At 39.8% G+C, this 13557-nt stretch overlaps 1 protein-coding gene across 9 annotated transcripts in view; it reads left to right on the top strand.

The window, feature by feature from the left end:
• The window catches only part of LOC100911718 (cytochrome P450 2C6-like), a 46589-nt gene extending 34720 nt beyond the window's left edge, over positions 1 to 11869 (top strand). For 8 of the 9 annotated variants that reach the window (XR_015687271.1, XR_015687295.1, XR_015687252.1 and 5 more), the window contains 3 exons: positions 5206 to 5393; positions 7005 to 7146; positions 8303 to 8759. Coding sequence is in view for 3 of the 9 variants with exons in the window: in XM_087659851.1 (XP_087515977.1) it covers positions 5206 to 5393; positions 7005 to 7146; positions 8303 to 8484 (512 nt within the window). In the remaining 6 variants the exon portion in view is untranslated. 9 annotated transcript variants of the gene reach the window in all.
• Positions 11870 to 13557: the final 1688 nt, after the last annotated feature.

Raw genomic sequence — 13557 nt, forward strand, 5'->3', positions numbered from 1 at the left:
AACTGGTTTATCTGTTCCTGATTTAACTTCGATACCTGGTATCTGTCTAGGAAATTGTCCATTTCCTGAAGATTTTCAAATTTTGTTGAATATAGGTTTTTATAGTAAGATCTGATGATTTTTTGAATTTCCTCTGAATCTGTAGTTATGTCTCCCTTTTCATTTCTGATTTTGTTAATTTGGATGCACTCTCTGTGTCCTCTCGTTAGTCTGGCTAAGGGTTTATCTATCTTGTTGATTTTCTCAAAGAACCAACTTTTGATTCTGTTGATTCTTTCTATGGTCCTTTTTGTTTCTACTTGGTTGATTTCAGCTCTGAGTTTGATTATTTCCTGCCTTCTACTCCTCCTGGGTGTATTTGCTTCTTTTTGTTATAGACCTTTTAGGTGTTCTGTCAAGCTGCTGACATATGCTCTTTCCTGTTTCTTTCTGCAGGCACTCAGCGCTATTAGTTTTCCTCTTAGCACAGCTTTCATTGTGTCCCATAAGTTTGAGTATGTTGTATCTTCATTTTCATTAAATTCTAAAAAGTTTTTAATTTCTTTCTTTATTTCTTCTTTGACCAGGTTATCATTGAGTAGAGCATTGTTCAATTTCCACGTATATGTGGGCATTCTTCCCTTATTGTTATTGAAGACCAGTTTTAGGCCGTGGTGGTCCGATAGCACGCATGGGATTATTTCTATCTTTCTGTACCTGTTGAGGCCCGTTTTTTGACCAATTATATGGTCAATTTTGGAGAAAGTACCATGAGGAGCTGTGAAGAAGGTATATCCTTTTGCTTTAGGATAGAATGTTCTATAAATATCCGTTAAGTCCATTTGGCTCATGACTTCTCTTAGTCTGTCAACATCACTGTTTAATTTCTGTTTCCATGATCTGTCCATTGATGAGAGTGGGGTGTTGAAATCTCCCACTATTATTGTGTGAGGTGCAATGTGTGTTTTGAGCTTTAGTAAGGTTTCTTTTACGTATGTAGGTGCCCTTGTATTTGGGGCATAGATATTTAGGATTGAGAGTTCATCTTGGTGGATTTTTCCTTTGATGAATATGAAGTGTCCTTCCTTATCTTTTTTGATGACTTTTAGTTGGAAATTGATTTTATTTGATATTAGAATGGCTACTCCAGCTTGCTTCCCCTGGCCATTTGCTTGGAAAGTTGTTTTCCAGCCTTTCACTCTGAGGTAGTGTCTGTCTTTGTCTCTGAGGTGTGTTTCCTGTAGGCAGCAGAATGCAGGGTCCTCGTTGCGTATCCAGTTTGTTAATCTCTGTCTTTTTATTGGGGAGTTGAAGCCATTGATATTGAGAGATATTAAGGAATAGTGATTATTGTTTCCCTTTATATTCATATTTGGATGATAGGTTATGTTTGTGTGCTTTCATTCTCTTTGTTTTGTTGCCAAGACGATTAGTTTCTTGCTTCTTCTAGGGTATAGCCTGCCTCCTTATGTTGGGCTTTACCATTTATTATCCTTTGTAGTGCTGGATTTGTAGAAAGATATTGTGTAAATTTGGTTTTGTCATGGAATATCTTGGTTTCTCCATCAATGTTAATTGAGAGTTTTGCTGGATACAGTAACCTGGGCTGGCATTTGTGTTCTCTTAGGGTCTGTATGACATCAGTCCAGGATCTTCTGGCCTTCAGAGTTTCTGGCGAGAAGTCTGGTGTGATTCTGATAGGTCTCCCTTTATATGTTACTTGACCTTTTTCCCTTACTGCTTTTAATATTCTTTCTTTATTTTGTGCGTTTGGTGTTTTGACAATTATGTGACGGGAGGTGTTTCTTTTCTGGTCCAATCTATTTGGAGTTCTGTAGGCTTCTTGTATGTCTATGGGTATCTCTTTTTTTAGGTTAGGGAAGTTTTCTTCTATGATTTTGTTGAAGATATTTACTGGTCCTTTGAGCTGGGAGTCTTCACTCTCTTCTATACCTATTATCCTTAGGTTTGATCTTCTCATTGAGTCCTGGATTTCCTGTATGTTTTGGACCAGTAGCTTTTTCTGCTTTACATTATCTTTGACAGTTGAGTCAATGATTTCTATGGAATCTTCTGCTCCTGAGATTCTCTCTTCCATCTCTTGTATTCTGTTGGTGAAGCTTGTATCTACAGCTCCTTGTCTCTTCTTTTGGTTTTCTATATCCAGGGTTGTTTCCATGTGTTCTTTCTTGATTGCTTCTATTTCCATTTTTAATTCCTTCAACTGTTTGATTGTGTTTTCCTGGAATTCTTTCAGGGATTTTTGCGATTCCTCTCTGTAGGCTTCTACTTGTTTATTAATGTTTTCCTGTGTTTCCCTAAGTGTGTTCATGTCTTTCTTGAAGTCCTCCAGCATCATGATCAAATATAATTTTGAAACTAGATCTTGCTTTTCTGGTGTGTTTGGATATTCCATGTTTGTTTTGGTGGGAGAATTGGGCTCCGATGGTGCCATGTAGTCTTGGTTTCTGTTGCTTGGGTTCCTGCGCTTGCCTCTCGCCATCAGATTATCTCTAGTGTTACTTTGTTCTGCTATTTCTGACAGTGGCTAGACTGTCCTATAAGCCTGTGTGTCAGGAGTGCTGTAGACCTGTTTTCCTCTTTTTCAGTCAGTTATGGGGACAGAGTGTTCTGCTTTCGGGCGTGTAGTTTTTCCTCTCTACAGGTCTTCAGCTGTTCCTGTGGGCCTGTGTCTTGAGTTCACCAGGCAGCTTTCTTGCAGCAGAAAATTTGGTCTTACCTGTGGTCCTGAGGCTCAAGTTTGCTCGTGGGGTGTTGTTTATGAGCTCTCTGTGGCGGCCGCAACCAGGAAGATCTGTGCCACCCTTTCCGGAGCTTCCGGGCACCAGGGTTCCAGATGGCATTTGGTGTTTTCCTCTGGAATCAGTAATGTGTGCAGAGTGCAGTCTCTTCTGGTTTCCCAGGCTTGTCTGCCTCTCTGAAGGTTTAGCTCTCCCTCCCACGGGATTTGGGTGCAGAGAACTGTTTATCCGGTCTGTTTCTTTCAGGTTTCGGAGGTGTCTCAGGCGCAGGGGTCCTGCCGCTCCTGGGCCCTCCCCCACGGGAGCCCAGAGGCCTTATACAGTTTCCTCTTGGGCCAGGGATGTGGGCAGGGGTGAGCAGTGTTGGTGGTCTCTTCCGCTCTGCAGCCTCAGGAGTGCCCACCTGACCAGGCGGTTGGGTCTCTCTCTCACCGGGTCTCCCTCTGTTTCCTCTTAAAGGGGAGTGTGTACCCTGGAGAAAGCACCTGAGTGTGCCAACTCAAAAGTTACTTTTAAATACATTCAATATTTTATCATATATGAAGTTCACCTCTCAATTTTATGTAATTTACATTAAAGTGACTCTAGCAAAAATATGAATAATAATTAATAATTAAAGGGTAGGAGAAATGGAAAATGGCACATGATTAAGAGCTTCACAAAAATACTTAAATACAACAGTGTAATGAGGAACAAAGAAAAATGGGGCAGGGAATATGACACTGTAACATAGATATCAGATGAACATGTAAGCTACATTTCTACAGTTACAGTATGGATGTCGATTGAAAACAATAAGGAGCCAACATAGGGTTATAAAAGGTTTATAAAAGGGGTCTCTTCTTGCTTGGGCTCCCTTTCTACCCACAGTCCTGCAGTGACTAAGTGTCCCCCATGGAAGAAGACAGAGTTGCTTTTAAAGAGTCAGCCTAAGTAGCCCTGTATTCAAAGATCTTTAGTGGCTGACAGAGAAAGAGCAATCTACAGGGATGAAAGGGGAAGAGTTACCATGTTCCAGTTCCAGAAATGAGAGGATCAGAGCACCTTTCTCTAATTTGCTTGTGAATTTTAGTGGCAAGATCTACCTCTTAGTTAAGTTAGTAACTGTGTGTGTGTGTGTGTGTGTGTGTGTGTGTGTGTGTGTTATCTATCACCTTAATAAATCATTCTAAATACTCTGCAATGTGAAGAGAATGAAACCACTAATCCAAGAAACAGTCACAGAGTTTCAGAACATCAGACTAAATATAAGCATGACATCCTCTAGAAAGATCCCTGAGTCACATGTAAACACTTGCCTTGAGACTGCTGAGCAAAAATGTAAGCCTGGACTCCAGTATTCGTAGAAATGTGTCTTTTCTTAATGAAACACCTGAGAATATTTTTATCTACTCCTCTGAATCAGGGTCAAGGAAGTCATGGGCTCCAGGAATCAGAACAGCCCACATAGAAAGATAAGATAAGGGCTAGGTTTCTGGACACACGACCTATAGATATCTCTATTCTGTTTTTACCATGTGGATCCTGTATTCATGAACAAAGATGAGGAAAAAGGAGAAGTAATATGTGGTCTGATGCCTACATCAACTGAGCTTTTATTTCAAGAGCTATGAATTTAAATACTTAGAAACAATTTTAAACTCATAAAATGGAATATTACAAACTAAATATAAATGACTAGTACTAGTAGAAGATAATCAAATTTTTCATGATGGAGAATCATATTTATATACTGTCAATGAATCTCACAGTGAAAATTGGAATAACTAATTCTGAAATCCAACACATTGTTCATGAAGTAACAGAAAGTGTGATGCTTGTGTTGTCTTTTTGAAGCTGTCTTTTAGTATATGGAATATAACTGTAATTCATGTTTTTCATTTTTCACAACAGAAGATATGTTATGTAATTGGCTGCATAGCAAACATTAATTATTTACAAATATGGTTATACTTCAGAAGCACTTGTTGACTTTGATGGTGACCTATTATGAACATTATATCCCACCAAATTTCTCTCTCTCTCTCTCTCTCTCTCTCTCTCTCTCTCTCCCTCCCTCCCTCTCTCTCTCTCTCTCTCTCTCTCTCTCTCTCTCTCACACACACACACACACACACACACACACACACTAAAGATATTTTAAGATATATTTTTGACAAAAATTCAATGTTTGATTTCTAATTATCTTTATCAGAGTATGATATGATGTTATTTATGTTGTTATGCTATTTGAAGTATTTACTTAATCCTTTTGTTCTTGTTATTATAATAATACATAGTGATGTATTGTAACAGCTATTAGTGAGATAGTGGTATGCATCTATATATAGCATATCTGCATGTCTTAATGTACTCCTGGATATAAAATGCATTTGTAATGCTACTTTTGTGCATCATGTAGTCATGCATTGTGATAAACAGTTTACTTCTTTCCCATTTCAACACTTCTACTGTGACCAACCAGCTAAAGTCCAGGAAGAGATTGATCGTGTGGTTGGCAAACATCGCAGCCCTTGCATGCAGGACAGGAGCCGCATGCCCTACACAGATGCCATGATTCATGAGGTTCAGAGGTTCATTGACCTCATTCCTACCAACCTGCCACATGCGGTGACCTGTGACATTAAGTTCAGGAACTACCTAATACCCAAGGTAAGTTTTCCTTTTCTCTGCTGCACATCTGTGCTATGTGCTCCAGTCTTCTCAGTCACACTTTACCTTTGATTCCTATATTTTTTCTCCCCATTCACGGTGTTCCCTTGAGATTGAGGATATGATTGAATCCTTAATCCTTATTTTTTTCTTTTCCTTATTTCTCTATCCATGCTTAAACTTATCACTTCTATCATACTTGCCCTGTTCTTTGATAGTATACACATTCAATTATACCCCTTTATTACATATTTTTTCCCTTGGACTGTGAGTTTCCCATTGGGAATGCTATGTAGGTTTCCACATAGCTTCTTACATACATCATATTTTGTTTAAGCCTTCATTTTTATTGCCAACTTTCCCTTTCATATAACTTTACTACCTCTTTGAATCCTGCCCCCAGTATTGTCCTTTCTACTTTCATTTAACATGTATTCTACTACCCCCATGCATTTCCACTGACAATAACCTGCATTTAGCTATCTAGCCTCCACATATACCCTAAGTTAAAAAGCCTAAAACACACAAATATTTTAACCAGGACTCTCAAGATAGAGAAAATATGTAGCATTTGTATCTTTGAGCTGTATGACCTAAGTAAGTATACATTTTTCTCATGAGTATGAGAAGTGTTTTCTTCTTTTGGGTAGGGTCATCCCAGCATTTCTGGATTTAACCAGTCTGGTTGTGATGAATAATGTTTTTGATATGAACTTTGGAAAGGTAAATTTTATTCATCTGATGAAGTTGTCATCTAGGTTTACTGCTAAATGAGCACATCCTTTCTAGTTCTTTTTGAACTCTGGTTGGCTGGTTTAACTCAGTTCTTTTGGCCCAAACTTCTCTCCAAGCTGACTGATTCAATCTGACTTCTCTCAGATTCTCACCCAATTCCTCCTCTGCTGGGTATCAAACTAACTCTGGCAATCTATTCTAATCTTTGGACTCTTTCATATTGTCTGAGTCATTCTGCCTTTACTTGTGTCTAACTTGTTCTCCTTGAAACCTGTCTTTGTAAATCTGCCCCTGTTAAAAACTGCTGCTGAACTCCACAAAATGAACTACCATGAACTCCACTCCTTTCTCCTGTCTTTTAGATCACTGAACTAATGGAACTAATTGAATGGAAGTCAGAGATTTATATGTCTCTCTCTCCTGAGTGCTGGGATTAAGGGTGAATGCTACCATTCCTGGACCTATGCTTTGGTTTAAGTGAAACTTGCTCTATGCAATACTGGTCTTGAACTCAGAGGTTTGCTTGCCTTTGTCTCCTGGAATTTAAGGCATATCTGTATTACAGCCAGATCGCACAGATCTAGAAGGAGTTTGGATATGATCCCTTTCCCAAGCAGCTTGCTTAAAATTCTGCTAGAGATGATGATTTCACTACTGAAGTACTGACCTAAAATTGATCTGAAGGCACTTTAGTAACATCACTGTCACAGTTCTCATACTCTTCCTATGCTTTCTCTGCCATAAATATACCCGATATTCTTTAAACTTAATCTTACCTATGGACCAGAAGATTGAACTATGTTATTTACTATTTTCCTTATAAGTCATGAATTTTTGTAACTTGCTTGTTTGTTACTCTTCTGTGTGTCATTACAGGGAACAACAATAATAACATCACTCTCATCAGTGCTGCATGACAGCAAGGAATTCCCCGACCCAGAGATATTTGACCCTGGCCACTTTTTAGATGGGAATGGAAAGTTTAAGAAAAGTGACTATTTCATGCCTTTCTCAGCAGGTAATAGAAACTCATTTCCATGGTTCCAGTGACATGCAGAACCGTGGGGACTTAGAGTGTGACTCCACATGTGCTGATAGATTTGCATCTGCATGATAAGGAGCATAATTTTCATTGTGTATGCACTGTCCTTGATATGATCACCTTCTTTGTCAGGGTATGAAAATGAGTGTTGTGATTGTTTATCAGTTGTTCATAAATCGAGAAACCTAGAGTATAGGGAATTTGCTTTCTTCCTTTAGGTACATTACAGAAATACCAAGGATACCATTCTAGAAACTAAACTTCACTAACATTTTACTTACTCCCCATGAAAATGGAGACTTCTTCAAAATTAAATTCCTTCTTTGCTCTTACTCACCTCCAGACTGGATAATAAGCTATGTCTCCTAAAACATAGAAAAGCACCAAGGGGCCTAAAACATATACAGGAAACAGAGGAGTGATTACTTCATGCCAATACAGTATAGTTAATGCATGTGAGATTATCACATATCCCCAGGCCAGAGGGATACTGGGAAAAGTTCATACCTTGCTCTTTCACACACTACATTTTGTACAAAACATAGAGCAGCATTCTCATTAAAATGTCTAGCTTACTCAAAGGGTATAGGTCACAAATAATATTCAAAAGAACATGGAGATCATTTCATTGAAGTTTCTTAACCAATTGAACAGGAAATTTTCTCTCTTTTGAAAAATTTTCAGATCACCTTAGTTTGATGAAAATATTGTAGATATGCCATCATGCCCTGCCGTGGCCCAGGGTTCCCCTCTCCCAAATTCAGGGTATGAACAGTGGATATAAAGTACATTTCTAAGTGTGTGTGCTACCTTAGTTTTATGTTCTTTATGAAAAAATTAAAAACCGCCCCCTCCACAACTTTCCTGGTGCTTTGAATATAGGTAAGATCATAACATCCATCTAGCTGACTAGTACTTTTGTATGATGTATTCTTTGATATCATATGTTAGTTTGAAAAATGACTCTTTTTGTCTAAAATGTTTTTTCCTTTAGCCATCCATTAATCTAAAAAATGTATGCTTTAACTCAGTAGTTACTGTTATCCCCTTGTATTTTTTGTACCAGTGCAATACATCTCAGGTCAACACCGTATACAAGGAATAATTACCTTTTTTGGCATTTCCCTCCTAGGAAAACGGATGTGTGCAGGAGAGGGCCTAGCCCGCATGGAGTTATTTTTATTCCTGACCACAATTTTACAGAACTTTAAGCTGAAATCTGTACTTCAACCAAAGGATATTGATACAACTCCAGTTTTCCATGGATTTGCCTCTCTACCACCATTTTATGAGCTGTGCTTCATTCCTCTCTAAAGAGATCAAATTGCCTGGCTCCTGATGTGTTGTATTTTCTCCCTTCAAATAACTCCTATATTCTTCAAGATTCAAGAAATATCCATATTGCATTTTCCAGTTTCTGGAGTCACTGCTCACATATATCTGCACTTCCCTATTCTCTGTAACAGTCTCCCCATCTCATGTACCTATGTAGATCTAAATTTGAGTTCTTACTGTGGTTTAGCTGTAGCACTGGTAATTCACAAAAATTTATCTTCTTTATGTTCTCAAAAATAAGATCTTTTGATTGAGTTGCCTTTGTTCAGTGTTTCCTTACAATTCAGGCTAAAACCAAAACACTAGATTCTCAATATATCATGTTGTTCCATATAATGATAACAGAGCATGTAAAGTGGCAGTTCTGGGGAGGAACAGGTTCCCCCTGTTGCCCTTTTCATTCAAGTCTGAAGACCCAACCTTCATCTTCAGTGCATGTCTCAAAGTCAATGCATGTGCTCGTTATACCAGGGTTTGAGAGGCAGGCACAGGAGGATCCCTTGGGTTTCCTGGTCACCCATATTAGATTAATAGCCGTACTAGGGAGATAAACTGTCTCGCAAAACAAGACAAGATGTTTCTAAAAGAAACAGTACTAGTAAAAGTTTTACTTCTGGCCTTTACATAGATATGACTCTCTTCTCAACTGTTTTTTTTTTTTTTTTTTTTTTTTTTTTTTTTTTTTTGGAGCTGGGGACCGAACCCAGGGCCTTGCGCTTCCTAGGCAAGCGCTCTACCACTGAGCTAAATCCCCAACCCCCATGACTCTCTTCTCAAACATCCAACTATTCATGCACACACTATCTTCCCCTTTAACTAATATAAACGGGAATGTGAATGGGAGATTAGTAAGAAAGCTTTTTTTTCCTTAATGTTAAGTATAGCCACTAGCAGTATTTGTGTTTGAAACATATAAATGCTGATGAGGAACTGAAGCACTCTGTAGACAAATATAATGAAGACAACTCACAGGGAGGAATAAACATGCAGGTTGTGTCAAGATTTGCTTTCAACAATACTGACAAAAGACTCTTAGTGCTTTTTCCTTTGATTTATTCTTTCTTCATATAGCATCTCCTCACTACAGCCCCTCCCCCAACATTCCACTTCTTCAAGTTCCTCTTGAAGGAACCATTATTCTTCCCCAGATCCATTGTTCTTTCATTTCCCTTCAGAAAATAGCAGGCCTTCTAGGGATATCAAGCCAACTTGGTATAAAAAGGTGTGACAAGATTAGCCACAAATCGTCATATCAAGGTTCGACTCGACAAGGAAGAGGAAAATGGTCCAAAGAGTAGACAACTGAGGCAGAGATACCCAGACTCCTCCTGTTAGGAGTCCTCAAAACACTAAGCTATGCAACCACATCATGTATGCAGAGGACCTAATGCAGACCCATTTGGTCTTTGCTTCCATCTATGTGAACTGTTATGAGCTCTGAATAGTTGATTATCTAGGCTGTGTTCTCATGATGATTTTTTTTTGTATACATGTGCTTTTAGGACTGACCACTTGGTATTTGTGCTAGTAAGAACTTTTTCCCATGGGATTTGGGTGCATGAAACTGTGGGATGTTACCAGTTCACTTCCGGGCAGAGCCAAAAACAGGAAGGGCTCTGACCCCAAGGAATTCTGCCTCTGTGTATCCTGAATCCACCAAGCAGGTCACTTGGTAGCAGAAAAGTGGGTCTTATGTCTGCTCTTAACTGTGGTGGCGCTTCTGGGACTGTCTTCCAGCTCTAGGCGTGGGCAGGAATTAAAGGGTCCTGCCCCTAATTGCTCCTATAGGTTCTTGCACCCAGTGGCCACAGATGGCACTGTGCAATTCTCTTGGGTCTGGACTGTGGGCAGAGGATCTTCTCCTCTCACTTCTCAGAAGTATCCACACTTCTGAATGTCCAACTCTCTCCCCCATGGGATATTGGTGCAGGGAGCTGTTTGGCCAGTTCATTAAGGTCCTGGGCACAGAAAATTAATTATTCCATTTGTTTACACTTCAAATGATATCTCCCTTGCCAGTTAACTCACTATACCACACCCATGCCATCTACCATCTCCCCTCTCAGCTTTGCCTACATTAGGGTGCTTCCCACCCCATCCACCCACTCCTGCCCCACCATTCCAGCATCCTCTTATGCTGGGGCATCAAATCTCCCCAGTACCTCTGGCTTTCCCCCATTGATGTCAGGTAAGGCCATACTTAGCCATATATGTATCTGGAGCCGTGGATCCTTCCCTGTACACCCCTTGGTGCTATAATTCCTGGGAGCACTAGGTAGTCTGGATAGCTGATGTTGCTCTTCCTATGGGGCTGCAATCCCCCTCTGCTACCCCATCCCTTCTGCTGTCTCCCCTACCAGAGGCCTGGAGCTCAGTGTGATGGTTGGCTCCAAGCTTCTACATCTGCACTGATCAGTTGCTGGCTGAACCTCCCAGTTAACAGCTAGACCAGGTTCCTGTTAGCATTTGCCTCTTGTCAACAGCAACAGTGTCAAGATTGGTGTCTGCAGACAGAATAAATACCCAGATGAGATTGTCCCCCCATGGTCCTTCCTTCAGTCTCTGCTCCATTTTTTGTCCCTGTTCTTCCTTTGAACAGGAATATTAATGTGTTAAAAACCTTGTGATGGGTGGATGGCACTTTACATCAAATGGGGGTTGTGCCTATCTACTGAAAGTGGTCTCAACAGGTTCTATCTCCCCTTCCCTGTGCCTTTTGGCTAAAGTCATCACTGTTGAGTCCCTCAAGGGTATCTTAGACCCTCCACTCTCTACCCCATTTCTTCATCCCCCACTGCTACATATTGCTACTGTATCTCCTGACCCTCTGTTTCTCTCTCCTGTCTCTTTCAGTGCCTGATTCTGCCCACCTTTTTTCCTCTCCTGTTCTCTTCCTCCCAGGTGGCCCCTCCGTCCACTTCCTGAAATTGTCCAGTACCCGCTCTATGAAGGACTGAAGTGTCCACACCTACTCTTCCTTCCTTTTAAGTTCCATATAGTCTGTGGGTTGTGTCGTGGGCATTGCGGTCTTTTGGGCTAATATTCACTTATCAGTGAGTACATACTATGTGTGTTCTTTAGTGACTGTGTTACCTCATTCAAAATAATATTTTCTAGTTCCAACCATTTGCCTAAGAATTACCTGTAGTCGAGAAAGAACTGGAAGAGCTTGAAGGGGCTCGAGACCCCATATGCCCAACAATGCCAAGCAACCAGAGCTTCCAGGGACTAAGCCACTACCTAAAGACTATACATGGACTGACCCTGGACTCTGACCTCATAAGTAGCAATGAATATCCTAGTAAGAGCACCAGTGGAAGGGGAAGCCCTGGGTCCTGCTAAGACTGAACCCCCAGTGAACTAGACTGTTGGGGGGAGGGCGGCAATGGGGGGAGGGTGGGGAGGGGAACACCCATAAGGAAGGGGAGGGGGGAGGGGGATGTTTGCCCGGAAACCGGGAAAGGGAATAACACTGGAAATGTATATAAGAAATACTCAAGTTATTAAAAAAAAAAAAGAATTACCTGTAGTCATTTTTTTAGTACCTGAATGGTACTCTATTGTATAAGTGTACCATATTTTGTGTATCCATTCTTCCCTTGAGAGACATCTTGGTTGTTTCCAGCTTCTGGCTATTATTAATAAAGCTACTATAGACATAGTGGAGCATGTGTCCTTGTAATATATTGGAGCATCTTTTAGGTATATGCCCAAGAGTGCTATAGTTCGTTCCTCATGTAGAATTATATGTAATTTTCTCAGGAACTGCCAGATTGATTTTTATGCCTCTGACTACTACAGTCCTTCCTCCCACTCTTATGCATGGGTCACGGGCCTCATATTAGACCAGTCATTTGCAACACTGTATCTTCAATTAATAAGAGACCTCACTAAGGCCACCCTTTATTTATTTGGAGATCCTTTATCCACTTGGACTTGAGCATTGTTCAGAGCAATAAGAATGGATTGATTTACATTCTTCTATATGCTGTTCTCCAGTTGAACAAACACCATTTGTGGCTATCCTTTTGACACTGATGGTTTTAGTTCCTTTGTCAAAAATCAAGTGACCATAGATGTGTGGGTTCATTTATGAGTCTTCTATTCTATTCTTCTGATCTATCTGTGTGTCTCTTTTCCAATACCATGCAATTTTTATCACTACTGCTTTGCAATACAGCCCGAGGTCAGGGATGCTGATTGCCCTAGAAGTTCTTTTATTGCTGATGATAGTTTTCACTGTCCTGGATTTTTTGTCATTGCAAATGAATTTAAAAATAGCCCTTTCTATCTTTATGAGGAACTGAGTTGGAATTTTAATAGGGATTTCATTGAATCTGTAGATTGCTTTTTGGCAAGATGGCTACGTTTACAATATTAATCCTGTCAATCCATGAACATCTGAGATCTTTCCATCTTCTGACATCTTCTTCAACTTCTTTAATCAGAGATTTGAAATTCTTGTCATAGACATCTTTCACTTGTTTGGTTAGAGTCACACTGAGAAATTTTATATTGTGACTATTGTGAAAACTGTCATTTCACTAATTTCATTCTCAGCCTGTTTATCCTTTTAGCAGGGGATGGCTACTGATTTGTTTGAGTTAATTTTATATCTAGCCACTTTGCTGAAGTTGTTTATCAGGCTTAGGAGTTCTCTGGTTGAAATTTTGGGGTCATGTTGTATACTATCATATCATCTGCAAATAGTGATATTTTGAATTGTCTTTGACTTCGTTTTATTTTCTGATTGCTCTGGCTAGGATTTCACGTACTATATTGAATAGGAGGCAATGAGTTGGCAGCCTTATCTAGTCCATGATATTGGTCAGATTCCTTGAAGTTTGTCTCCATTTACTTGATGTTGGCTATTTATTTGCCATATATTGCTTTTACTATGTTTAGGTAATGGCCTTGAATTCCTGACCTTCCCTAGACTTTTAACTTGAAGTGGTGTTGAATTTTACCAAATGATTTCCCAACATCTAATGAGATGATTATGTGGCTTTTTCTTTGAGTTTGTTTATTTAGTGGATTATGTTGATGGGTTTC

The sequence above is a fragment of the Rattus norvegicus genome, chromosome 1 (genome assembly GCF_021556685.1).
Source record: "Rattus norvegicus strain SHRSP/BbbUtx chromosome 1, alternate assembly SHRSP_T2T, whole genome shotgun sequence".
Lineage (NCBI taxonomy): Eukaryota > Metazoa > Chordata > Mammalia > Rodentia > Muridae > Rattus > Rattus norvegicus.